Raw genomic sequence first — 25,276 nt, 5'->3', positions numbered from 1 at the left:
GTGGTTTATACACATTGGTGATGTCATGGGTAGCACACACAAACACACACACACACTTAATATTATTGTACACATATATTCACCACATTCACACCACCAGCCTACTAATTACCCACACACATGCACACACGCTCACACTCACACACACACGCACACACCACACACACACACACACACCCGCCCTCACTACCCCTTCTCCATGGCACAGAGGCCTTCTTTCCCAAAAAATAGCCCCCCATGAGCATACAAACACACACACACACACACACACTGCATACATGTGCACTCCCTCCCTCCCTCCCTCCACACACACACACACACACACACACACACACACACACACACACACACACACACACACACACACACACACACACACACACACAGCATACATGTGCACTCTCACACACACACACACACACACACACACACACACACACACACACACACACACACACACACACACACACACACACACACACACACACACACACACACACACACACACACACACACACAGAGTGACAGTGTGTATGAGTGATATGAGTGATCACCACAGGCAGATTGTCTAACAGACTCTCAGTGCCTCAGAACCACCCAGGAGACCCCTATCATGGTAGGCAGACGGAGAGAAGGAGAGAGAGGGAACGAGGGAGGGAGAGTGACTAACTTCACTCTTTCTTTTCTTCTTGCCCCAGCTGTGTCTTCAAACAGCCCTTTGATGTGGGAAATTAAAAAGAGCGAGTGTGTCAATATCTCCCTCGGTCCACCACATTCATCCATTTCCTCTCCTCCTCTCCCCTTCTCCTCTCCTCTCTTTTCTTGTCTGCTGTTGACCCAGGAAAAGAGAATACTACTTGTTTCCCACAACACCTCTACCACCCAGCCTCCTCGCCACTATGCCCTCATAAGTGTCAGTGTGTTTATTTGTGTATCCATGTGTGTGTGTGTGGTGTGTGTGTGTGTGTCTGTGTGTAGGCCCATCACTTAACACTTGTACCCACTACCCACATCATTATTAGTGTGTCTGATGTTCTCCCTTGAAGACCCACACCTCCTAAGCATTTTATCCTTTTGTTGGTTTATATGTGTGTGTGTGTGTGTGTGTGTGTGTGTGTGTGTGTGTGTGTGTGTGTGTGTGTACTGTTTTAACCCCATCTTATTCCCCCTCCCTGACACTGTGTTACTGGACTAGAGTCCTGTCACTGTTTCTATGCAACACTAGGCCCCTTCTGGACAACACCTCTCTCCTGTCCCGCTCTGTCTCTCACTCTTTCCTTCACCCTGGAGAGGGAGAGAGGGAGAGAAAAAAGAAGGGGGGAAAGTGGAAATAACAGGATGATGTCTCAGGAGTGGCTGTCTGTAAAAAATGAGAGTGGGGGGGAGAGAGGTGTTTTCTCTGTGTATGAACTATGAAGTGGGGAACGTGCCATATGGAGCAGAGTCCTACTGTAAAGCCACAGTCAAAAAGCATTTTTAACACTCAGAGAAACACAATAAACAATGAGAGGGAGAGAGAGAGAGAAAACAAGGTAGATCCACTGTATAAAGGATACAGGACTGGAGATAGGCTGATATAAAATTAAACAATGGCCTTTTTAAACTTCTGCAGTGATAGAGAGAGGGGGGAAGAGATTTGGAGATGGAAAGATAGAAAGAGGTAGATGGACTGATAAATAGGTAGCGGGATGCAACGGAGGAAGTGTAGACTACTGGAGATAGGGACAGGATGGACGAGAGAAAGTGATACAGACTGAAAAAAAGAAGAAAAAACAACGGAACATTTCGAAAAATTTGCTAAGGGAGACAGACAGATCTGGCAGGGAGGGGAGGAGGAAAGAGGGAGCGCGTGTGTTTTTATGAATGAATGTCGGTGACTCAGTCGATGTGTCATACAGCCCAGTCTTTATAAAAGGACGTTTAAAACAAGCCTAAACATTTCACTGCGCGAAAATTTGACTTACACACACTCGCGTCCCTCTCTCTGCACTCATCCGTCTATCCCTCCCTAACCATTTGTCTGAGTGTCTGTCTATCGTTACTATCAGTTCATTACTAGAACTAAACTCAAACTTTAGTGAACAAAAAGTTTGGAGGCATTGTATTTTATTTCTTTATTGGATAGTTCGCCCTCATTCCTCTACTTTTTCATTCATTCATTCATTCTCTCGTTCTTTTCCTTTTCTGCAATCTCTTGCCTCCACTCTTTTCGCGGAGTGTGAAAGCGAGAAGAAACTGGAACACGTGACAATTTCCGGAGTTCGATTTATTTATACATTTTCTTATCTTGTTTTTTTTTACTATTTATTCTAAGTCGTGCATTTATTTATTGTACACGAACAAATATGAAATGTAAGTGCCTGATTATTATTTCAATTGTTTCTTAATTTTCTTATTATTATCATCCTTTCTCTCTAACTTGTCTTGTTTAGTTAAGCCTATGTCTAATATGTTGGCATAATAATATGCCGTCACGATTCTGAGGGCATGATCATTGATTGGGCTATTCCATTTTCAAATGCAATTACTGAGCATGCAAATGTTACTTAATTGCAGCTAAGCATTGCCATGTTCAGTGACCACTGAGTGATCCATTTGTTTCAAGAAGCCTAGACACGGACGTCTTCTACCAGCAGGTGGTTAAAGTTTGAACAAGGAGTGATGCTCTCCTGAGTCCTGGCTTGTGCTTCTCCTGTAATTACACGGGCATTTATCATTTCAGCAGCAATTGGGACTTTCTTTACCTTGTATTTGAACTTGAAAGAGAAGGAATGAATGAGCGTACTGTTACAGAACTGTCTTGGTTTAGGCTATGTAATGTATGTCATCCAACAACTGATGTATACTATTGCAGGTGTGACAATTGGAGGCGTTCATGAAAGTCGATAACTGTGAAGGTGTTGTTATTGTTAACGATATTATGAGTCATAGGATTGAATGATTTCGATAGATTTTCATTTAACCTGTGAAAACATGACACTGCTGGCTTTGTGCAACTCTGAAGGATTCCACTGCCAAGTCTGGGTTTATGTTTACATTATGGTGCAATATCTCTGGAGAGTTGACAGCCGTACCCCGAGGTCATTATCATTATATCGACATGACAGCACTTCTCCGCGGTCATATAAACATAATAATTGCTTCCGTTTCCTCCCACCCTGCAGTGCTTGTCGACTCCTCCTCCTCTCTGCTGCTCTCGCTGCTATTGGCCCAGCTTCCTTTATTTACGTCTGCCGTCCCCGCCCCCTACCGGCGGCCGAACGTCGTGCACGAACTGGATAGATTGGCCAATCAAACGAAGAATCTGAGGCAGATCACAGCAGATTTATTGGTGAGTGGAATGTTACTGTACTCACTTCTGATGTCACGATGGGGAGATTGCTATGCTGATCTGGGTACTGTATTGATTGTGTGGTGGTGATCATGCCATGACCAGTTACCTGAGGCACATGAAAAGAGACTGGCTGAAGTTGTTGTCCAATAGCTCACCTTTATGACCCCTTAATGACTACTATAGTGCCATAGTGATTGCATAGAGCAGTCATAAGAAGCCATGCTCCTTCTGCCTCACTCTCCCTGGCTGACGCAATATCACTCTGGACAGTTGAATTGGACAGTTGCCCTAGATGTTTTATTCTCCTGGCTACGTTAACCTGCTTGTGTTGTGTCAGCCAGTGTATTAAGAGTCCCTTAGCTGTGTGAGAAGGACAGTCAGGGCAAGCGTCAGTAGAGATTTCACTATGTGAGGTCAGCCTTAATCCAGACAGGACCAGCTAGAGGGCCGACTAACTTTGCCTCTAGACACTGATCTCAGGTCAGTTTAGTGTTAATACTAAGGGTTATGATTGGGGGTAGGTACGCTGGTCCTAGATCTGTGCCTATGGACAACTTATACCTGGAGTAGAAAACACACACTCAAAGAGAATAGAAAGTAACTACCGGTAATAGTTATTTCTGGAACTGATTAACTCCGTTTATTAGCTGTGAGGAAATGGAAGGTGGATTGGCACCTGTTGCTTATCTGGTGCTGTTTCCTGAAGTTGTTCTAATCTAGATGCCCAAGTAAAAGCGGCTGGGGAGTTTGTATTGAAATGGAAATGATTGCTGTGTACGTTTGGCCTACAGATGTGCTGGAAGTGTCCTGTAAGCAATGTGTTTGAACAGGTGAACCAGAACATATCCTTATCTTTGGTTATTCATGACCACAAGAGATACTATTTTTATATGATGTAAATCAGAAACCACAGTGCTATAGCAATAGCGTAGTATGGGGGCCAGATGTGAGGAAGTAGCTTTATCAAAGAAGAGTAAAGTAGCTTTATCAAAGAACTCTGCACAGCAACAGCAATATGCTGCTTTGACAAAATGTTGTGTTCGTTTTTCAATGACGTGAAGCATTTCTTTTGGTTTCTTTTCTTCTTGTGCAGAGTTCCACTGAACAGGGGTCAAGGCTAGGGAAAAAAATAGAATTGGATTCAATGGAAAGTCCCCGCAAAAAAGCAATAAAACTGTGTGTGTGTGCATGTGTCTGTGTAATGTTTCTACATGTCTGTTGTGTGTTTTCGTGTGTGTGTCCATGTGTTGTGAGTGTCAGAGTGTGTGTGTATTGAGGGTGCTGTAAATAGTTGTGTAGGTGTGGTGTTTAGTGTTTGGTTTTCGGTCGCCACAGCAAAGTGACCTGATAAAAATCACAGAGATTTATCACATTCCAGTATTTGCATTCAGAAAGATTGTTGGGGGGGTGCAAGGTTCAGTCGCGTGAAGTCATGATGGAGAGAAAGAACGAGAAAGGGAGGATAAGAGAGAGAATTACAGGCTGAAACTGAGCAGATAAAGAGATCAGAGAGAGGTGTATGAGAAGTGGTCACCAGTGTGTGTGTGTGTGTGTGTGTGTGTGTGTGTGTGTGTGTGTGTGTTGTAACAGGGTGTAAGAGAGAAGGTAGAGAGGAAAGCAGAAGGAGAAATAACCCAAAGAGGGGTGAAAGGGATAAGAGGGGTGGGATTGGATTAATTCTGAAAGAAAGACAAAACATTAAGCCACAAACATTAATTTTACAAAATTAATTTGTAAAAGACAGAAGCAAGTGAGTGAGGGAGGGATGAGAGAGAGAAAGAGAGAGAGAGAGAGATGGGAAAACAACAATAATAGCAACAACAATAATAGCAAAACACGATGGTAAAAGCACAATGAGGACAGAACACAATAGCATGAGGAAGCATTAAGTGTACACAACCCATTGTGTACCACCATCCATCATGTTTTCCTAATGCTGTTATGTTTCTCCACTGATTGGTGCTCTGACGCACATGGCATCAGTCACTGTTGTGCTTCACGTCATTTACATTCTCTCATAAATCACTTCTTCACCTGTTAAAGGTCCACAGAGATACAGTAGCCAGTAGCAGTGCCCCCCCCCCCCAGTCTGCTGTGATCTGCCTCCCCCTAGTGGTGGCTGTGAGCAATGCAGACAGACTGAGGATTGTACACACATTACTACACAGCAATACCTCATCTCAGACTTTTTAATAGCTGCGACCCTGGAGTTTCCCTGCAGCTCTGTGTTGTCTATCCCACTCGGAGCTCTCTTAGTCACAGCATATGTTATTCTCCTCCTCTCCCAGTAGAAAACATCCTGTGGTTTCAGGTCACTTGCTCTTATTGTTGACGTTTTTCGGGTTACGATCTGGGTGAACTCTCCCTGACCCGACCACACTTTTCTCAGGGAAAGCTAGGGTCTCTAGTCCTGGCCAGACCAGACAGTCATCTGATCTAGGTGCTGCTGGAGTAATACTTTCCTTATGCTTACGTGACTCTTGTGAGGATGTGCAAATTTGTGAGGATGTAGTTGACTGATGTAGCGTGTTGTTTTGTCCATTTTTCTTACAGAAGGAACATGCGTTCGAGACAGACCCAGAACAGCATAGATTTAAGTCCCTGCCACTAATGAACAACAGGGCCAGTGACATCAACTCCCTTGAGGTAAATGTCTTTTACGTTGTGTGTGTCTTGTCTTTCTGCCTTCCAGATGTGTTCTGTCATGTCCCAGACATTGATACTAAATCTCTCTCTTTCTTCACACCCCCCCTTCTCTCCTCCAGATGAGACCCACTCTCTCTCAGCTCCACGCGGACTTGAAGTCGTTTGAGCACCATTTTGCCTGGTTGAGCAGAGCATCAAGGAAACACCACCACCCTGCTCTCCCTAAACTGGGACAGATGATGTCACTCATCAAGTCTCTCACCAGCATGCTAGAGCATCAGGTAACTGCTCTGTTCAACACGAATACGGCTGATACAGTATGCAGCGTAGTACATTTATATCAATTAGATATTTTATACATTTTATCAGATCGTTCTACTGTTCTTACACTGTGTGATGATCTAATAATGGTATAGCTCTGCAGTTCTTGCACTCAGTTTCAATCATTACATTACATTTAGGCCTGTTGCATCACATTCCTTGGATGGGAGGTACATTAGTCTAGCCTAGCACTTCAGACAGGAAATCTAAACCATCCCTCTCTCTCTCCGTTCTCCTCATAGATGATGAGAGTTGATGCTCAGCGTGTCTCTCCTCCCTCTCCCTCGATGCCGCCGCCACCCCCCTCTCAGTTTGATGTGTTACAGTCTTCCCAGGAGCTGCTGCTACAGTTCAGACTCTTCTGTGACTGGGCCCAACGAGTGTTCTCAGTGCTCAGTACAAAGTCCAAAATGTCTGCAGTACAATGATGATTCCTGAAGTGCTATAGTCTATAGGGATACACAGAATCCACACTGCAACCAAATGGGGATCTACTAGCTTCAACCGGCACTACAAACAATGGTGATTCAAGATAACCACACTACAACCTTGCACTGTTGTCACTGAACCTCCATTCTCATTGTAGCCAATGAGGGAGCTCCATATTCAAACTACAGCCTATGAGGATCCACCATATTCACACTATTACAACCAGTAATGGTCTCCAATATTCATGAACCCGTCACTGCCACCCCATCCTCTCTCTTAAATACCTTGTTCCTGACTGTGTTATTTATGTATTTATTTATTTATTAAGTTATTTATTTGATGTCATTATTTATTTGATTTTGTAACGTATCATTTTTACTTACTTTATTGTTGTGAATTTAATTTCTTGTAGCTTGTCAATACTCCCATTTAGTTCTCTCTCTCCCCCTTCATCCCACCTCCCAAACTAAACAAGGGGACCACACAGTAGCACGTCCCGACTTCTTACAGTCTCTAATGATATGGATTGTATTTTCAACTATTTAACCCGTCTCTCTTTACAAAGAGTAGCCTATTTCCGCCAGTAGATGTAGCAAACATACTTGGCTTGTAGCAAGCATATCTTGGGAGAGCGTACATGTATTTTTCTTACAGTGCTGTACTTTACCTTGTAGATTTAGGGTTACTCATAGAATCTTCTGAACATGTTAAATGTGCCACCTGTTTGGTTTTGTAAACTGTTAAGAAAGAGATTGTTATGAACCATGCCTCAATCAGGACAGCAACCGTTTTTCCATGGGTTTAGTTGCCATTTACAGTCACTGTGTCCCATATTGAAAAATAACAGGTGGTGTATCTAACGCTGCGGTTAAGGTTTATGAGTATGCCCTGTTGCTAAGCACTGATCTAGGACCTGATCTAATCTCTTTGCACAAATTTGTTAGGATTAGCCTTTTGAGTCATCTGATCCTGAATCTGTGCCTTGGTACACATAATGTTTGTGTTTTAGTGACATAAATAAGAAATAAAAAAACACCCCAAGCCTTAAAATACTATGTATTGTGATATTGTGATACTACAGTTCTGCACAGTTGTACATACTTGTACAATAATGTAAATTGTTGTATACAATAAAATTGTCTATTATAGTTTTCTATGATATAAATGTAGAATACTCTGTCAATGCTATCCCTATCGTTTTGTCGCAATATCAATATTATTCTATTCTAGTATTTTATGACAGTATTTACTATTTATTTAAGTTACTTTGGTGGAACTATTTATTTGCGCTGCAGAGGAGCAAGTCTCCTGTTGTTTTTGTACTTTTATACTGTTTCTATTCATATTTACCATTGCTATCATCCATGTTGAAATCATTGTAGTACCATGTGTGAACGCTGTGGAAAACCTTGTGCTTGGGGTCTCCAGCACACAGACTGACTGATTGGCCTAAATGTGAAATGTGTGCCTTGAAAAAAAAAAAATAATAAAGAACATGCACAATGAGATGGGCTTTTCATGTTACTTTGTCATATTTTCAATATTAGGTAGGCCTAGACATCATGCTCTTTCTTTTTCTTTCCCTCCCTTATTCACCATCCTCCTGTGTCTCGTCCATCATCACACACTACAGGGCCTTTCCTACATTCTACCAAAAACTGCATTAACCATCAGGCACTGCAGCAAGCACAGAGTTCATAAACCTGTTTCCAATTAACCTATAATAAGATTTTTTATATTTGGGGTTAACATTCAAACAATGTGTGAATTCAAGTACTAAATCACAAATTAGTACAGTATTGTATATTTTTAAACAGATCTAGAGATAAGAGTTGACTGTTGAAACTCTTACCCAATGGCAGTGGTGCATTCGGGGCTAGACCCAGCCTATAGCGATCGTCGTTGTTGGGAGGCGGCAGCGGGTGGGTGACTGCTAGCTAGCTAGTTAGTTTGTGCTCAGGTTTATTGTTAAGGTTGTATGGAGTAGCACTGCGAGTCTCAATCCCTTTTCACAATATCAACAAAAGCATTAACCATGAGTTAATGATACTAGGTGAGTAATTAGTTGCAATATTACTAATACACCATTCCTATCAAACATTATATAGCGAAGAATGCGCACGGACGAAGGCTTATAGATTCGCAGGCCAGTTGCAGAGGAGGCATTGAAGGCGGCATCTGTAACATTTTCTGCTTATAGTTTACATCATAGGGTAGGTAGCATTTGTGTTTTCTGCCTTTTAGCTTGGAGAAACCGATCTTTTTCGCACACGCTCATCAGGAACAGACGCGACATAACAGAAAGACGAGGAGGGAGGGGAGAAATAAGAAGAAGAAGAGGAGAAGGAGGGAGGGATCGGGAGGAGGTGGGATTTAAAGGGATAGGCGGGTCAGTCTTTTGGCCGACATTATTATTTGTAGATGTTTGAATAATTGTAGATGGAGATCAATAGTTAACGTTGCTTTGGTGTTAGTTCCAGGACCTTGTGTCATTGATCAATACTTTGTGTTTTATTTTATTTCACAGTCCTACTCTTAAGAAAGGAGACCACCCACTACATCAGCTCAGCTGTTGTTTCCACACACTGAGGAACAGAGCCACATCAGCTGAAGGAACCTTTCCACCAGCAATGAATGAAACCAGGAAAGAAGAGACACAGCTCCACCAACACTAATACACACCTACATTAATACCAAACATACAACCTGTTATTCCCTAATCCTGTCTTGCCTCAACATGGCAAACTCAGTGGCCACTCTAGTGGTCCAAGCGGAACTATTACCCCCTCAGCCGTCCTCCTCCCTCTCTCCCTTCCCATCGCTGCAGGGATCAGGAGAAGGGGAGGAGGACAGGGAAAGGGGGGAAGAAGCGGATGGGGAGAAAGGGATGGTGGAGGGGGGTGAGGATTTGGTGCTGACCGGGGTAGGGGTGCAGATGGTGACGTCATCGGTCCTGGCTGCACCCCATCTCCAGGAGCACCCTGAGCACCCGTTCCAGTGCCTGGACTGTGGCAAGAGCTTCAAGTGGTCTTCAAGGCTGGCCCACCACCAGCGCAGCCACAACAACGAGAGACCCTACCGCTGTAACCTCTGCCCCAAGGCCTTCAAGGGCTCCTCCGCACTCCTCTACCACCAGAGGTACTGCAGGGAGGGAGACAGAGGGGGAGTGACACAGTGAAAGTTAGCAATAGAAATGCTTGCAGCTTATAACATGCATCTCACTTTATGAAGAGTATTGTTCTCCTTGTGTCCATCTGTTTTCATCTGTTTAGTTCTCTCACAATAATCCAAATGAGGGAAAGGTGACGTGAGCAATATAATGTGAGTCTCTTTAGGGCCGTGGGAAACTAGTGGAATAATCAATACAAGCAGGAATTCTTTCTGTAGCTGGTATGATGTCCTGTAGATCCGTTGAAGGGTCAGGAGGTTGTCTGTTTTCATGTTTGTTTTTTCTGTGCAGATCTCATTCAGGGGAGAAGCCCTATAAGTGTGACGACTGTGACAAAGCTTTCAAACGCTCCTCTCTGCTCCAGGTGAGAAACACTGGCCAGTAGTCGTTCCCCCATTTTGTAGTAAAAATGTCTTCAAACTTTTGTTGAATGTTGAAAAAAAGTTGAATGTTACAGTAGTAAAAGGCTCTTTTTGGTGTTAAGGGACCAGTCACGGACGTCCTCCTCTCTCTTGTGCATGTTTCCAGGTCCATCGTAGCGTCCACACAGGCCTGCGGACCTTCCAGTGCCCCTACTGCCCGCTCACCTTCAAGTGGAGCTCCCACTACCAGTATCACCTGCGCCAGCACACGGGCGAGTGCCCCTACCCCTGCGACAGCTGCCCCAAGGCCTTCAAGAACTCCAGCAGCCTGCGCCGACACAAGAACGTGCACCTGGGTCTGAAACCCTACGTGTGCACCGTGTGTACCAAGGCCTTCACCCAGTCCACCAACCTCAGACAGCACATGAGAATCCACACAGGAGAGAGGCCCTACATCTGTGGAGAGTGTGGACGCAGTTTCACACACTCATCCAATCTGGCCCTGCACCAGAATTCTCAAAGTCACACTGGTGAAGGAAAGGGGGGGGAGACAGGGGGAGGCAACATGGGGGATGAGATACGGGAGGTGATAGTGGGGGAGGACGTGACATCACAAATGTTGACGGACATGGGCTTTGTGAGCCAGGAGGCCACGGTGGGGGTGGGGGTCGGGGAGGTGTTCCTATCGTCAGGTCACCAGACCCTCCTGCCCCATCTCACCCTCACCCCCTCCCAGGGGGGTGTGTGCACATCCAGGGCCATCGGGACAGAAGTGCACGTGAGCACGGAGTCGGGCGCCAGCGTGCTGCTGTACAGCTGTGGCAGCTGTAGTCAGACATTCAGCACACGGACAGAGCTAGAGGACCACCAGGCCATGCACCTGGGCCCCGGGGAGGAGGGGAGCAGCGGGGTGGGGGAGGGGGGAGAGGGAGGGGTGGGGCATCTGCTGGCTGATTTTGAGGAGGTGGTGGAGACGACGGCAGCAGCAGAGAACGGACACACTACGGCTGAACTACTGGGACTGACCGGGGGAGTGGACGGAGGGGTGAGTAGTAGCACTCTGTCTCAGCCTGGGGAGGTTACCCCTACGGCTCTGTTTTAGGGTCACACCAGATTCATCCATTCATGATCAATATTTGGTTTCTTACTCTACCCTCTAGGTCAATATCTCAGCTAATATGACTGCTGTGATGTTGATGCTGTAGTGCAGTGACTCTGGCCTAATAGTGTTTTGTCCCATGTCAGAATATGGGGACTACTCAGGCCCAGTTTGACCTGCTGCAGAGCTTCACAGTGGGGGCTCAGATCCCCACAGACAGCGTGGAGACAGGGGGTAACACCACAGGTCCAGGGACGGGCACAGAGTGTGCCTACTGCGGGAAGAGCTTCAAGACCAGCGGAGGGCTCAACAGACACCTGGCACAGGTACCAATCAGCTGATGGGCTGCACATCCTCACTACTGTGTCATAAGGTCTCTGTCCTGGATGCCAGTCTGTTTCTACGTCGTCTAACTTGTTCCTAGATTCAATCAGTTAAGCATTAACCTGCGATAACTGACAATTGCATAGAGTATCATTGCTTTTGTTTGAGAGCTGTCAAATCCACCTGCAGCTCCCGGCGGTATGCCTTTCACAGACATTACCATTGGATCCAGCCGTATTACAAATTGGAACTCTGGAATGTGTGATGTAATCTACACTTTGACTAGTCTGAACTGATCTACTCCTTGGTGTCAGTAAAGCTGACGTTATCTGATCTATAAATTGTCAGTTTTGATGACCCTCTCTCTTCCCATATCTTCTTCTCTCCCTCTGCTCCCTCTCCAGGTCCACTCCCTCTCTCCCTCCCAGTCTCGCTCCCAGTTCAGCTGCTCTGCATGCGACCGCTCCTTCACCCTCCTCTCTTCCCTGCTCACCCACCAGCACTCCCACACCCCCGAGCAGCGCCTCCTAGCCGAGGCTGAGGCGGAGATCGTCTGCCCCGCGTCCCTGTCCCTTTCCCTGCCCCTGCCCTCCTCCCCCAGCCAGGGGGACCAGCACCAGGACACCCAGGGGGAGATCCACGTCAGCCTGATGGCTGTGACTGAGAAGGGGGACAGGGAGGTGGTCAAGACATCCACCAGAGCAGTGGTCAAGGGCCAGAGGAGAGGAGCAGCTAGTAAGACTGCTGGGGGGAACAACGGTGAGTTAGTCATTTTCTTTTGGCATTTTGATAGAAAATACTTTTAAAGTGAGATACCTTGACAGTAACAGAGCCGAACCTACTGCTGCTCATGAGATTACCTGTAGAATTCATGTGTGAAAAAAAGTCTATATAACATTCTCTCTCTCCCTGTCCCTGTGGGTACGCTACAGAGAGGCCGTACCGTTGCTCTGAGTGTGGGAAGGCCTTCAAGGGCTCGTCGGGTCTGAGGTACCACATGAGGGACCACACAGGAGAGAGACCCTACCGCTGCACAGAGTGTGGCAAGAGCTTCAAGAGGTCCTCACTGCTCTCCATACACCAGAGGGTAAGACGCATGCGTCCATTTCTATCTCACTAAGGCTGCGTTTAGACAGGCAGCCCAATTCTGATCTTTTTTTCACTAATTGGTCTTTTGACCAATCAGATCAGCCTTGAAAAATATCTGATGTGAAAAGATCTGATGTGATTGGTCCAAAGACCAATTAGTGAGAAAAAAAAGGTCAGAATTGGGAGCCTGTCTAAATGCAGCTTATGGCATTTGTCACAATGTGTGGAACAGCGGCACTGCTGCAATATAGCAGTTTATGACCTGCTTTTCTTGTTCAAACTTGAATGTACCTGTACTTTCAGAAGAATCCAGGGCGTATTCAGTTATTTTCTGACTGACCCCCCCTCTCCAGGTGCATACAGGTGTGCGAGCGTTCCAATGCCCCTACTGCCCGCTCACCTTCAAGTGGAGCTCCCACTACCAGTACCACCTGCGCCAGCACACGGGTGAGCGGCCCTATGTGTGTCAGGAGTGTGGCAAGTCCTTCAAAAACAGCAGCTGCCTGAGGAGACACAGTCAGCTCCACTCTGGCCTGCGCCCTCACATCTGTCCCATCTGCTCCAAGTCCTTCTCACAGACCTCCAACCTCAAACAGGTCAGCACAGATAGCTCTGCTATGGCTGATGCTAGGATTCTTATGATATTGTGTACAGTGGCCCCTACACTCCATCTCTCTATATATATACACAGTGCATTCGGAAAGTATTCGGACTCCTTGATTTTTTTCCCCCACATTTTGTCACATTACAGGCTTATTCTAAAATGCATTAAATTACATTTTCCCTCCTCAATCTACACACAATACCCCATAATGACAAAGCAAAAACAGGTTTTTAGACATTTTTGCTAATTTATTAAAAAATAAAATAAATGATATGACATTTACATAAGTATTCGAACCCTTCGCTATGAGATTTGAAATTGAGCTAGGTGCATCCAGTTTCCATTGATCATCTTTGAGATGTTTCTACAACTTGATTGGAGTCCACGTGTGGTAGATTCAATTGATTGGACATGAGTTGGAAAGGCACACAACTGTCTATATAAGGGCCCACAGTTGACAGTGCATGTCAGAGCAAAAGCCAAGCCATAAGGTCGAAGGAATTGCCCATAGAGCCCAAAGACAGGATTGTGTCGAGGCACAGATCTGGGGAAGGGTACCAAAAAATGTCTGCAGCATTGAAGGTCCCCAAGAACACGGTGGCCTCCATCATTCTTAAATGGAAGACGTTTGGAACCACCAAGACTCTTCCTAGAGCTGGCCGCCCGGCCAAACTGAGCAATCGGGGGAGAAGGGCCTTTGTCAGGGAGGTGACCAGGAATCTGATGGTCACTCTGACAGAAGTCCTGAGTTCCTCTGTGGAGATGGAAGAAACCTTCTAGAAGAACAACTATCTCTGCAGCACTCCACCAATCAGGCCTTTATGGTAGACTGGCCAGACGGAAGCCACTCCTCTGTAAAAGGCACATGACAGCCCGCTTGGAGTTTGCCAAAAGGCACCTAAATACTCTCAGGCCATGAGAGACAAGATTCTCTGGTCTGATGAAACCAAGATTGGATGCCAAGCGTCACGTCTGGAGGAAACTAAGCACCATCCCTATGGTGAAGCATGGTGGTGGCAGCATCATGCTGTGGGGATCTTTGGGGATCAGCATCATGCAGCAGGGACTGGGAGACTAGTCAGGATCAAGGGAAAGATGAACGGAGCAAAGTACAGAGAGGTCCTTGATGAAAACCTGCTCCAAAGTGCTCAGGACCTCAGACTGGGGTGCAGGTTCACCTTCCAACAGTACAACGACCCTAGGCACACAGCCAAGACAAGGCAGGAGTGGCTTTGGGACAAGTCTTTGAATGTCCTAGCATTCAACCCGGACTTGAACCCAATCTAACATCTATGGAGAGACCTGAAAATAGCTTTGCAGAAACGCTCCCCATCCAACCTGACAGAGCATGAGAGGATCTGCAGAGAAGACTGGGAGAAACTCCCCAAATACAGGAGTGTCAAACTTGTACCGTCATACCCAAGAAGACTCAAAGCTGTATTCGGTGCCAAAGGTGCTTCAACAAAGTACTGAGTAAAGGGTCTGAATTAGAGGTCGACCGATTAATCGGAATGGCTGATTTCAAGTTTTCATAACAATCGGTAATCGGTATTTTTGGCCACCGATTTGCCGAATTATTATTATTATTATTATTATTATTTTAGGTTTAATTTTTAAATTTGTATATTTAAAAAAAAATTACACCTTTATTTAACTAGGCAAGTCAGATTAAGAACACATTCTTATTTTCAATGACGGCCTAGGAACGGGGGTTAACTGCCTTGTTCAGGGGGGATTCGTTTTTGCAACCTTCCGGTTACTAGTCCAAAGCTCTAACCACCTGCCTTACATTGCACTTCACGAGGAGCATGCATGGCAGGCTGACTACCTGTTACGCGAGGGCAGCAAGAAACCAAGGTAAGTTGCTAGCTAGCATTAAACTTATCTTGTAAAAAAACAATCAATCTTAACATAATCACTAGTTAACTACACATGGTTGATGATATTACTAGTTTATCTAACATGTCCTGCGTTGCATATAATCGATGCGGTGCCTGTTAATTTCTCATTGAATCACAGCCTACTTCGACAAACGGGTGTTGATTTAACAAGCGCATTAGCGAAAAAAGCACTGTCGTTGCACCAATGTACTAAACCATAAACATCAATGCATTTCTTTAAAATCAATACACAAGTATATATTTTTAAACCTGTATATTTAGTTAATATTGCCTGCTAACATGAAATTGTGTCACTTCTCTTGCGTTCATTGCACGCAGTCAGGGTATATGCAACAGTTTGGGCCACCTGGCTCGTTGCGAACTAATATACGTAATTATGACATAACATTGAAGGTTGTGCAATGTAACAGGAATATTTAGACTTGGGGATGCCACCCTTTAGATAAAATACAGAACGGTTCCGTATTTCACTGAAAGAAAAAACGAGATGATAGTTTCCGGATTCAACCATATTAATGACCTAAGGCTCGTATTTCTGTGTGTTTATTATATTATAATTAAGTCTATGATTTGATAGAGCAGTCTGACTTAGCGGTGGTAGGCACCAGCAGGCTCGTAAGCATTCATTCAAACAGCACTTTCGTGTGTTTTTCCAGTAGCTCTTCGCTGTGCTTCAAGCATTGCACTGTTTATGACTTCAAGCCTATCAACTATAATTTAATATAATTTTTTGAACGTTCCAACAGGAATCTATTCCAAAAACTCGGAAATCACAAGGTTGCCAAAAAACAACGCATACAAAGTTATACCCACCCCTTCAAGCCTATCAACTCCCAAGATTAGGCTGGTGTAACCGATGTGAAATGTCTAGCTAGTTAGCGTTTCAAATGTCACTCACTCTGAGACTTGGAGTAGTTGTTCCCCTTGCTCTGCATGGGTAACGCTGCTTCGAGGGTGGCTGTTGTCGATGTGTTCCTGGTTCAAGCCCAGGTATGAGCGAGGAGAGGGACGGAAGCTATACTGTTACACTGGCAATACTAAAGTGCCTATAAGAACATCCAATAGTCAAAGGTATATAAAAGACAAATCGTATAGAGAGAGATATTCCTATAATAACTACAACCTAAAACTTCTTACCTGGGAATATTGAAGACTCATGTTAAAAGGAACCACCAGCTTTCATATGTTCCCATGTTCTGAGCAAGGCACTTAAACGTTAGCTTTCTTACATGGCACATATTGCACTTTTACTTTCTTCTCCAACACTTTGTTTTGCATTATTTAAACCAAATTGAACATGTTTCATTATTTATTTGAGGCTAAATTGATTTTATTGATGTATTATATTAAGTTAAAATAAGTGTTCATTCAGTATTGTTGTAATTGTCATTATTACAAATAAAAACAAAAAGAATCGGCCGATTTAATCGGTATCGGCATTTTTTGGTTCTCCAATAATCGGTATCGGCATTTTTTGGTTCTCCAATAATCGGTATCGGCGTTGAAAAATCATAATCGGTCGACCTCTAGTCTGAATACTTACAATTGAAGTCGGAAGTTTACATACTTAGGTTGGAGTCATTAAAACACCTTTTTCAACCACTCCACAAATGTCTTGTTAACAAACTATAGTTTTGGCAAGTTGGTTAGGACATCTACTTTGTGCATGATACAAGTCATTTTTCCAGCAATTGTTTACAGACAGATTATTTCACTTATAATTCACTGTATCACAATTTCAGTCGGTCAGAAGTTTACATACACGAAGTTGACAGTGCCTTTAAACCGCTTGGAAAATTCCCGAAAAGGATGTCATGGCTTTAGAAGCTTCTGATAGGCTAATTGACATCATTTTAATCAATTGGAGGTGTACCTGTAGATGTATTTCAATGCCTACCTTCAAACTCCAGTGCCTCTTTGCTTGACATCATGGGAAAATCAAAATAAATCAGCCAAGACATCAGGGGAAAAAGTTGTAGACCTCCACAAGTCTGGTTCATTCTTGGGAGCAATTTCCAAACGCCTGAAGGTACCACGTTCATCTGTACAAACAATAGTACACAAGTACAAACACCATGGGACCACGCAGCCATCATACCACTCAGGAAGGAGACGCGTTCTGTCTCCAAGAGATGAACGTACAGATGCTGGAGGAAACAAGTACAAAAGTATCTATATCCACAGTAAAATGAGTCCTATATTGACCTAACCTGAAAGGCTGCTCAGCAAGGAAGAAGCCACTGCTCCAAAACCGCCATAAAAAAGCCAGGCTACGGTTTGCAACTGCACATGGGGACAAAGATTGTACTTTTTGGAGAAATGTCTTCTGGTCTGATGAAACAGAAATGGAACTGTTTGGCCATAATGACCATTGTTATGTTTGGAGGAAAAGGGGGAGGCTTGCAAGCCAAAGAACACCATCTCAACCGTGAAGTACGGGGGTGGCAGCATCATGTTGTGGGGGTACTTTGCTGCAGGACGGACTGGTGCAATTCACAAAATAGATGGCATCATGAGGCAGGAATATTATGTGGATATATTGAAGCAACATCTCAAGACATCAGTCAGGAAGTTAAAGCTTGGTCGCAAATGGGTCTTCCAAATGGACAATGACCCCAAGCATACTTCCAAAGTTGTGGCAAAATGGCTTAAGGACAACAAAGCCAAGGTATTGGAGTGGCCATCACAAAGCCCTGACCTCAATCCTATAGAAAATATGTGGGCAGAATGAGCAGAACAGAAAAAGCGTGTGCGAGCAAGGAGGCCTTCAAATCTAACTCAGTTACACCAGCTCTGTCAGGAGGAATGGGCCAAAATTCACCCAACTTATTGTGGGAAGCTTGTGGAAGGCTACCCAAAACGTTTGACCCAAGTTAAACAATTTAAAGGCAATGCTACCAAATACTAATTGAGTGTATGTAAACTTCTGACCCACTGGGAATGTGATGAAAGAAATAAAAGCTGAAATAAATCATTCTCTCTACTATTATTCTTACATTTCACATTCTTAAAATAAAGTGGTGATCCTAACTGACCTAAGACGGGGAATTTGTACTAGGATTAAATGTCAGGAATTGTGAAATACTGATTTTAAATGTATTTGGCTAAGGTGTATGTAAACTTCCGACTTCAACTGTATGTAAAGGTGATATTTCAATTATAGATTTGCACACATTTCCAAAAACCTGTTTTGCTTTGTCATTATGGGGTATTGTATGGAGATTGATAATGGGAAAAAAACCAATTGAATCCATTTTAGAACAAAATGTGGAAAATGTCAAGGGGTCTGAATACTTTCCGAATGCACTGTATCGCTCTGTCACCAACACTTTCTCCTCTCTCTTTATCTTTCTCTCATCCTCCCTACCCTCCTCTCTCTCCAACAGCACGAACGCACCCACTCAGGCGAGCGGCCCTTCCAGTGTGCCCAGTGTCACAAGAGCTTCACCCACTCCTCCAATCTCCAGCTCCACCTGAGAACTCACTCCTCCAGGAAGGACTACAAGTGTCCCTTCTGTGGGAAGGAGTTTGTCATGCAGTCCTACTTGCAGAGGCACATGAGGACCCATGGGAACGGGGCTGTGGCCGGGGACGCTGGGGTGGGGGGGAAGGAGGGGGGCAGGGCAGGTAAAGGGGGTGGAGGGGTGACAACCACCACCACCTTACTAAACCCCATCACCCTAGAGACCACAGGGAACTCTGGGTCTCTGATCGTGTCTCAGCCGGCGCTGGACATTCCCCCCAATACCTCCCAGAACTACTTCATGATCCAGACAGCAAATGGGCTTCAGCTCATTCCCCTGTCTGCCCCCGCCCCCCCCCCTCCCCCTCCGCCTCCCCCCCAGACACAGTACATCCTCCTACAGTGCCCCTCCACCAATGGGAGCCAGCCCAGCCTGATTCTCGTCCCCACCACAGCGACCAATCCCCAGCCCACCCTGGAGTCCCAGGGCCTCCCATTGGTCCAGACAGTTCTAAACCCTGCCCAAACCCAGATGCAACATTTCCAGACCATATCCCAGCAACAACAGCAGCCCAGGTTCATCATCACCACCAACAACAACAATGTAAACAACCCTCCCGTTGCTAAGACAACAACTCCCTCCCTGAACTCTATGCTGAACAAGCCCATTTTAGGGAAAAGTACCCGGACAGCCAGGTCCAGGAGAGGACGGAAACCCAAAGCCGCTGTAGGTCGGAATAATACCACCTATGTTGCTACGACAACCACCTCTGTCACCATGACAACAGCCCCCGTCAGTCAGTCGGGGGATGTAATACCTGTGTCTAGCTGTAATGTAACTAGTATCACTCCAGCTACTGTTACTGCTGCCAACACTATGACATCATCATTGCCATCGTCTTTACCCGCCAAGTCACAAAGTCCTTTCTCACCACCAACAGCCTCTGTCTCTGTTTCTACCCCCTCCTCCTCTACCTCTGCCACTGTTACCTCAGGACCCCTAAAGGTTGCCACAGTTAACTCCGTTACCATGGTTACCCCGTCCTCCCTGCCCTCTGACCCTGTGACCTGGGTTGGGGAACCCCAAACCGCCCCAGAGTTGGGCGAGTCCACTGAGCAGGACATGAGAGGGGAACAGTATGTCCTCTGCTTCCAGAAAGAAGGAGGGAAGAAGGAAGAGGTAAAGATAGGAGGAGAGGGAGGAGGGTCCTACGTGTTGCAGTTTCAAGGGCAGGGGTCCGGGGAGGGGGGGCAAGGAGGAATGGGCAGAGAGGGGGATGGGGAGTCATACGTGCTGCGCTTTCAGACTGAGGGAGAGAGAGAAGGAGAGAGAGAGGGAGGGAAGGAGAAAGGAGGCCTGGTGTCACTGAACCTGCTGCAGGAATGGGGAGGAGTGAGGGAAGGAGAAAGACGAGTAGGGGAGGATGGTGGCGAGGGAGAGTCCTTTGTGCTTCATTTCCAAACAGAGCCGCAGAGCGAAGAACGAACCACTTCTGACCATGGCTATCCAGAAGGCCCCAGCAACAGCCTGGAACTTTCCTGCCCGCCTCCCCAGGCCTTAATGCCTCTGAATGGGCAGGAGGTGGTGTTTGAGCTGGGGGATGAGAACAAGATGGTGGGCCAGGGGTCTGGAGAGAGTGTGCAGATGATAGCCCTGATCCAAGGTGAAGGGGGTGGGGAGGGAGAAGGGGGCAGTTACAGCGGGGCAGGGGGGGCAGTAGGGGAGGGCAGGGGGCCCATGGAGGGCATCTTTCAGCTGGAGGAAGGAGAGGGGATCGTTATAATTGAGGTTAGCACCAGCAGTCTAAGAGAAGGGATGGACAGAGGGGAAGGAGGAGTAACTGTAGAGAGGAGTGAAGCAAAAGGAGGGAGTGGAATAACTGAGAGGCCTGAAAAAGACAGGAACTCAGCGGAATGCATTGAAATAGAGACTGGAGCGAATGAAGGAGAAAACACAGCTACGAATGGCCCTACACCTAACTCTCAGTTCTCTTAAACCTAAACCAAACAACCACTGTTAGGAAATGTGTGTGAAGGCGTGTGCATGGGTGTGCACACATGAATGTACATATGCGTGCGCGCAATGTGTGTGAGTGTGTTTTTGATGTGGAGGCCTTTTCCAGCTACTGAACTAAAGGAGAGTATGGTCGTTCAGAAAGAGACTATAGAAAGTACTGTAGGAAATAATACCAAGGTGCCAGAAACAGAAGAGTTACATTCACTGACTGTTAATGAAGAGGGACCTCAACAAATGACTTAAGAGTTTCAATTAAACTGTCATGTTGACAGTGTTGATATAAAACACCTAAGAGCTTTTTTTGTGGATGAATAATGGCTATATTGGCTCGGTTTCACAATAAATATTCACACTAGGAAATAGTCATTATTAATAAAGTTGTTACTATTTTTTTAATGAATGTTGATTAATTCACCTTTCTTATTTCGTAAATATAAATATGTCCCTTTATCTAAAGAGGAAGAGAATCTGCTCAGAATAACGGACAATCTCAGTTTATTATGGGAAATAGCGGTTCTCCACGAGTGCGACTGACCACGTTCACGTAGCAGGTTAGTAAATTTTCTGCAGCGCCGGTTCTCGCTATGCAAATGGCGTAGACAGCATTCATGATGACAGTACATGTTATCGTAAAACTACGTAACACTACATTTGCAATAGGTGGCCATGGTGGCCACGCAAGTATTGCGAGTCATTCAATCAAACATAAGAAAAATCGTTTTGAAGGAATAAACACAGCAAATATATAAATCCGTTTCCCTGCATTTGGCGGTGGTCCAACGCTGCAAGTTTGCAAGGTAGGCTATGTAGGTTCGGCTGGGTTGAACGAGAAGATTCGACGTTTATTTAGACATTAAGCATGAATAACCCTTCTCCACTCACCATATAAGGATTTAAAACATGTCAACGGGTTTAAAACAGGTTCAAAATATATGAACACGTTGTGTTTTGATTTGCCTTTTAATTTTCATATTATTGATTTGCGAACTACATTTTATTGTACATATAAGACCAACATTGTTCTAAAGGAGCCTCTTGACCCGTTGTTTGTTGTTGATAAGCCTTGTAGAAGCAGTGTGGCCATGCAATAGACAAATCCTTTCCCGACCCCCTAAAATAATCGCCCGTTTAGCTTGATTTTGGGAGGAAACGGCACTGCACTCACAACTGACACATTGTATCAACCTGTGCCAGTGTGATTTACATTTACATTTTAGTCATTTAGCAGACGCTCTTATCCAGAGCGACTTACAAATTGGTGCATTCACCTATAATATCCAGTGGAACAACCACTTTACAATAGTGCATCTAAATCTTTTAAGGGGGGGGGTTAGAAGGATTACCTTATCCTAACCCAGGTATTCCTTGAAGAGGTGGGGTTTCAGGTGTCTCCGGTGATGCATCGGTTGTTACATTTTAGTAACAAACATTATGCTGTTACTTTGTTGCACAATGCAGCCACCTACTGTATCCTTGCATACATAGTCTCTGATAGAGGGATTTCATAGGGGTCTGCCCTCATACTATAATGTCATGTGTTTTCAATGTGTATCTGTCAAATGAAGGCAGTCAATTCAGGAAATAAACAAAAATTACAATCCAATAATTGAAAAAAGGGCATTTATTTTCAATAACTTCTCAATAAACTGAAAAGTAGAAGCAATTTATTTCAAAATTGAGACCGACCCGGGTATATATGTAGGCTACATATACAGTGTTACAGGGATGGATTGCTTTCCTTCTAAGTCATGGCATCAAACCCCAAAATAGCCTGGATCAAATATAACCCACCACATTCCCATCATCTTGAATACGATTTTATACCATTTAGCTACTATGGTAACCGGAATGTAAATACTCCACTGTATATTGTCATTGTAGTGTTGTATGTAATCAAATATGCAAAATTCAACAACATAGTGTATCTGTACAAAGCAATGTATTATGTGACCATGAGATTTTCTATATTTGCAGACCGGTGTGTGTTGCTGTATGAGGTGTGCGTGAGTGAGGGTGTGTGTGCAGTGTGTGTGAAGTCCAGACATGGTAAAGCTGGAGCTAGATCAGGTGGTAATGAGGAGGATGAGGGAGAATGACATCGAGACTGTCAAAGCTATCATCAAGGTGTGTGTTTTATCCTCAAAGTTATGCACACACACACACACACACACACACACACACACACACACACACACACACTTCAAGCCTGAGTTATGCTCTGTCTCTACACTCTTAGGTGCTCTAGAACCTTTTTTTTGTAAGAGTACTTTTTCAGATTATCACTCAAACTCACCTTTCTCTCTCTGTCCCCATCCTTTACGTCCCCCCTCTCTTTCTCTCTCTCTCAATCTTTCTCCTCCCCCCTCTCTCTCTCTCCTCTCTCTCTTGCTCTTTCTCCCCCCCTCTCTCTCTCTTCGTCCCTCCCTCTCTTTCTCTCTGTAGGAGGGTTGTCAGGGAACAGAAAACCGTCTGATCCTCCACATCCTGACTCGTCCTGTCTGCCTCCTACTCCTGGCCACCGTCTCTTCTGTCCTCCGCTGCTTCCTTCACTCCTTCATCCTGGCCCTCATCATCCCTGTCTTCCTGCTCATCGTCTACCTCAAGTTCACCATGCCACGCTCCACCGGAGTGCTGGGAACCAGCCGGCCCTACTGGGACTATGTGGGGAGCAGTTACCGAGGGGCGCAGGACGAGACCCTTCCCAACCCCTATAGCAGGATCAGTGGGAAACCCCCACCGGCAAAAGTAGGTTTCCTTTTCTTTGACTTTAGGTACTGTATGTTGTGGATGTTACATGCATTGCTCAGTTTTACTACAGTGTTTTAGTGATTTGGACTTTTCGTGCTTTGGGCCGAGTTGCTGCACAAATAAAGTTGATTATTATCTGTCATTAAAGGGCAAGGCCAGACGGAGGACCAAACCCAAGGCAGAGGACAAGGACAAAGACTCATCTCCTGAGATCGTAGACGTGGAGAGGGAGAAGGCAGCAGGGCAGGTGTGGGTGGCGGACTGTGAGGGGGAGATCGTGGGCTGTGTGTCCAGGGAAGGTGACTGTCGTCTGGGGATGAGGAGGTTCTGCAGGGTGGTGGTGGGCTGCTGGTACTGCCGGGAGGGCCTCGGCAGACTGCTGGTCCAGAGTCTGGAGCAGAGGGAGAGGCAGACGGGGGCTAGGAGGGTCTATGCCCACGTCCCCTACCCTTCTGCAGTAGGAGAGGCCTTCTTCAGGAAGCTGGGCTACAGGCTGCATGGGGAGGTGGGCTACGATGGGGAGAAAGAAGAGGAGGATGAAGAGCAGCCGGAGAGGACATTTCTGGGCTTCCATGTCACCAAGGTGTTTGTCAAAGACCTCAAGTGATGGAGGAGACACAATGGCGAATGAGAAAATAGGGAATGTGGAAAATAAGACTAAGAAGATAGACTAAAGGGAAATAGAGAGAGGAGGAGGAGAGATAGTATCGGGAAATAGAGTGAGGAGGAGGAGAGATACTAAAGGGAAATAGAGAGGAGGAGGAGAGATACTATAGGGAAATAGAGAGGAGGAGGAGAGATACTAAAGGGAAATAGAGAGGAGGAGGAGAGATACTAAAGGGAAATAGGGAGAGGAGGAGGAGAGATACTATAGGGAAATAGAGAGGAGGAGGAGAGATACTAAAGGGAAATAGAGAGAGGAGGAGGAGAGATACTATAGGGAAATAGAGAGGAGGAGGAGAGATACTAAAGGGAAATAGAGAGGAGGAGGAGAGATACTATAGGGAAATAGAGAGAGGAGGAGGAGAGATACTAAAGGGAAATAGAGAGAGGAGGAGGAGAGATACTCTAGGGAAATAGAGAGGAGGAGGAGAGATACTAAAGGGAAATAGAGAGGAGGAGGAGGAGAGATACTAAAGGGAAATAGAGAGAGGAGGAGGAGGAGAGCTACTATAGGGAAATAGAGAGAGGAGGAGGAGGAGAGATACTAAAGGGAAATAGAGAGAGGAGGAGGAGAGATACTCTAGGGAAATAGAGAGAGGAGGAGGAGGAGAGATACTAAAGGGAAATAGAGAGAGGAGGAGGAGGAGGAGAGATACTATAGGGAAATAGAGAGAGGAGGAGGAGGAGAGATACTAAAGGGAAATAGAGAGAGGAGGAGGAGAGATACTCTAGGGAAATAGAGAGAGGAGGAGGAGGAGAGATACTAAAGGGAAATAGAGAGAGGAGGAGGAGGAGAGATACTATAGGGAAATAGAGAGAGGAGGAGGAGAGATACTATAGGGAAATAGAGAGAGGAGGAGGAGAGATACTAAAGGGAAATAGAGAGAGGAGGAGGAGGAGAGATACTAAAGGGAAATAGAGAGAGGAGGAGGAGGAGAGATACTAAAGGGAAATAGAGAGAGGAGGAGGAGGAGAGATACTAAAGGGAAATAGAGAGAGGAGGAGGAGGAGAGATACTAAAGGGAAATAGAGAGAGGAGGAGGAGGAGAGATACTAAAGGGAAATGGAGAGAGGAGGAGGAGGAGAGATACTAAAGGGAAATAGAGA

The 25,276-nt window shown here is 45.4% G+C and overlaps 3 protein-coding genes across 5 annotated transcripts; all 3 read left to right on the top strand.

The window, feature by feature from the left end:
- The first annotated feature begins 1,959 nt into the window (after positions 1-1,959).
- Positions 1,960-8,220, top strand: il11a (interleukin 11a). Of its 2 annotated transcripts, XM_045699983.1 has the most exons (5): positions 1,960-2,352; positions 3,165-3,331; positions 5,888-5,980; positions 6,100-6,261; positions 6,544-8,220. In XM_045699983.1, the coding sequence occupies exons 1-5, from the start codon at positions 2,346-2,348 to the stop codon at positions 6,727-6,729; spliced, it is 615 nt and encodes a 204-aa protein (XP_045555939.1). In that variant the 5' UTR covers positions 1,960-2,345; the 3' UTR covers positions 6,730-8,220. The 2 variants fall into 2 exon arrangements, with proteins under 2 accessions (XP_045555939.1, XP_045555938.1); XM_045699982.1 differs by lacking the exon at positions 1,960-2,352 and having other exon boundaries at positions 2,400-3,331.
- Positions 8,221-8,644: 424 nt separating this feature from the next.
- On the top strand, positions 8,645-21,158 carry znf628 (zinc finger protein 628). 2 transcript variants are annotated; one of them, XM_045699979.1, is made up of 9 exons: positions 8,645-8,783; positions 9,258-9,868; positions 10,191-10,263; positions 10,428-11,306; positions 11,507-11,686; positions 12,089-12,443; positions 12,617-12,771; positions 13,127-13,369; positions 18,665-21,158. In XM_045699979.1, exons 2-9 carry the CDS (start codon positions 9,468-9,470, stop codon positions 20,735-20,737), a joined length of 4,359 nt encoding a protein of 1,452 aa, XP_045555935.1. In that variant the 5' UTR covers positions 8,645-8,783; positions 9,258-9,467; the 3' UTR covers positions 20,738-21,158. The 2 variants fall into 2 exon arrangements, with proteins under 2 accessions (XP_045555935.1, XP_045555936.1); XM_045699980.1 differs by lacking the exon at positions 8,645-8,783 and adding an exon at positions 10,003-10,051 and having other exon boundaries at positions 9,649-9,868.
- A 228-nt stretch (positions 21,159-21,386) lies between these two features.
- LOC123728247 (probable N-acetyltransferase 14) lies at positions 21,387-24,334 on the top strand. The gene is made up of 4 exons (XM_045699981.1): positions 21,387-21,555; positions 22,733-22,882; positions 23,201-23,503; positions 23,655-24,334. Exons 2-4 carry the CDS (start codon positions 22,802-22,804, stop codon positions 24,111-24,113), a joined length of 843 nt encoding a protein of 280 aa, XP_045555937.1. The 5' UTR covers positions 21,387-21,555; positions 22,733-22,801; the 3' UTR covers positions 24,114-24,334.
- Positions 24,335-25,276: the final 942 nt, after the last annotated feature.

The sequence above is a fragment of the Salmo salar genome, chromosome ssa02, assembly GCF_905237065.1.
Source record: "Salmo salar chromosome ssa02, Ssal_v3.1, whole genome shotgun sequence".
NCBI lineage: Eukaryota > Metazoa > Chordata > Actinopteri > Salmoniformes > Salmonidae > Salmo > Salmo salar.
Note: the sequence above shows the minus strand (reverse complement) of the source record. Positions and strands in the feature narration are given on the sequence as shown.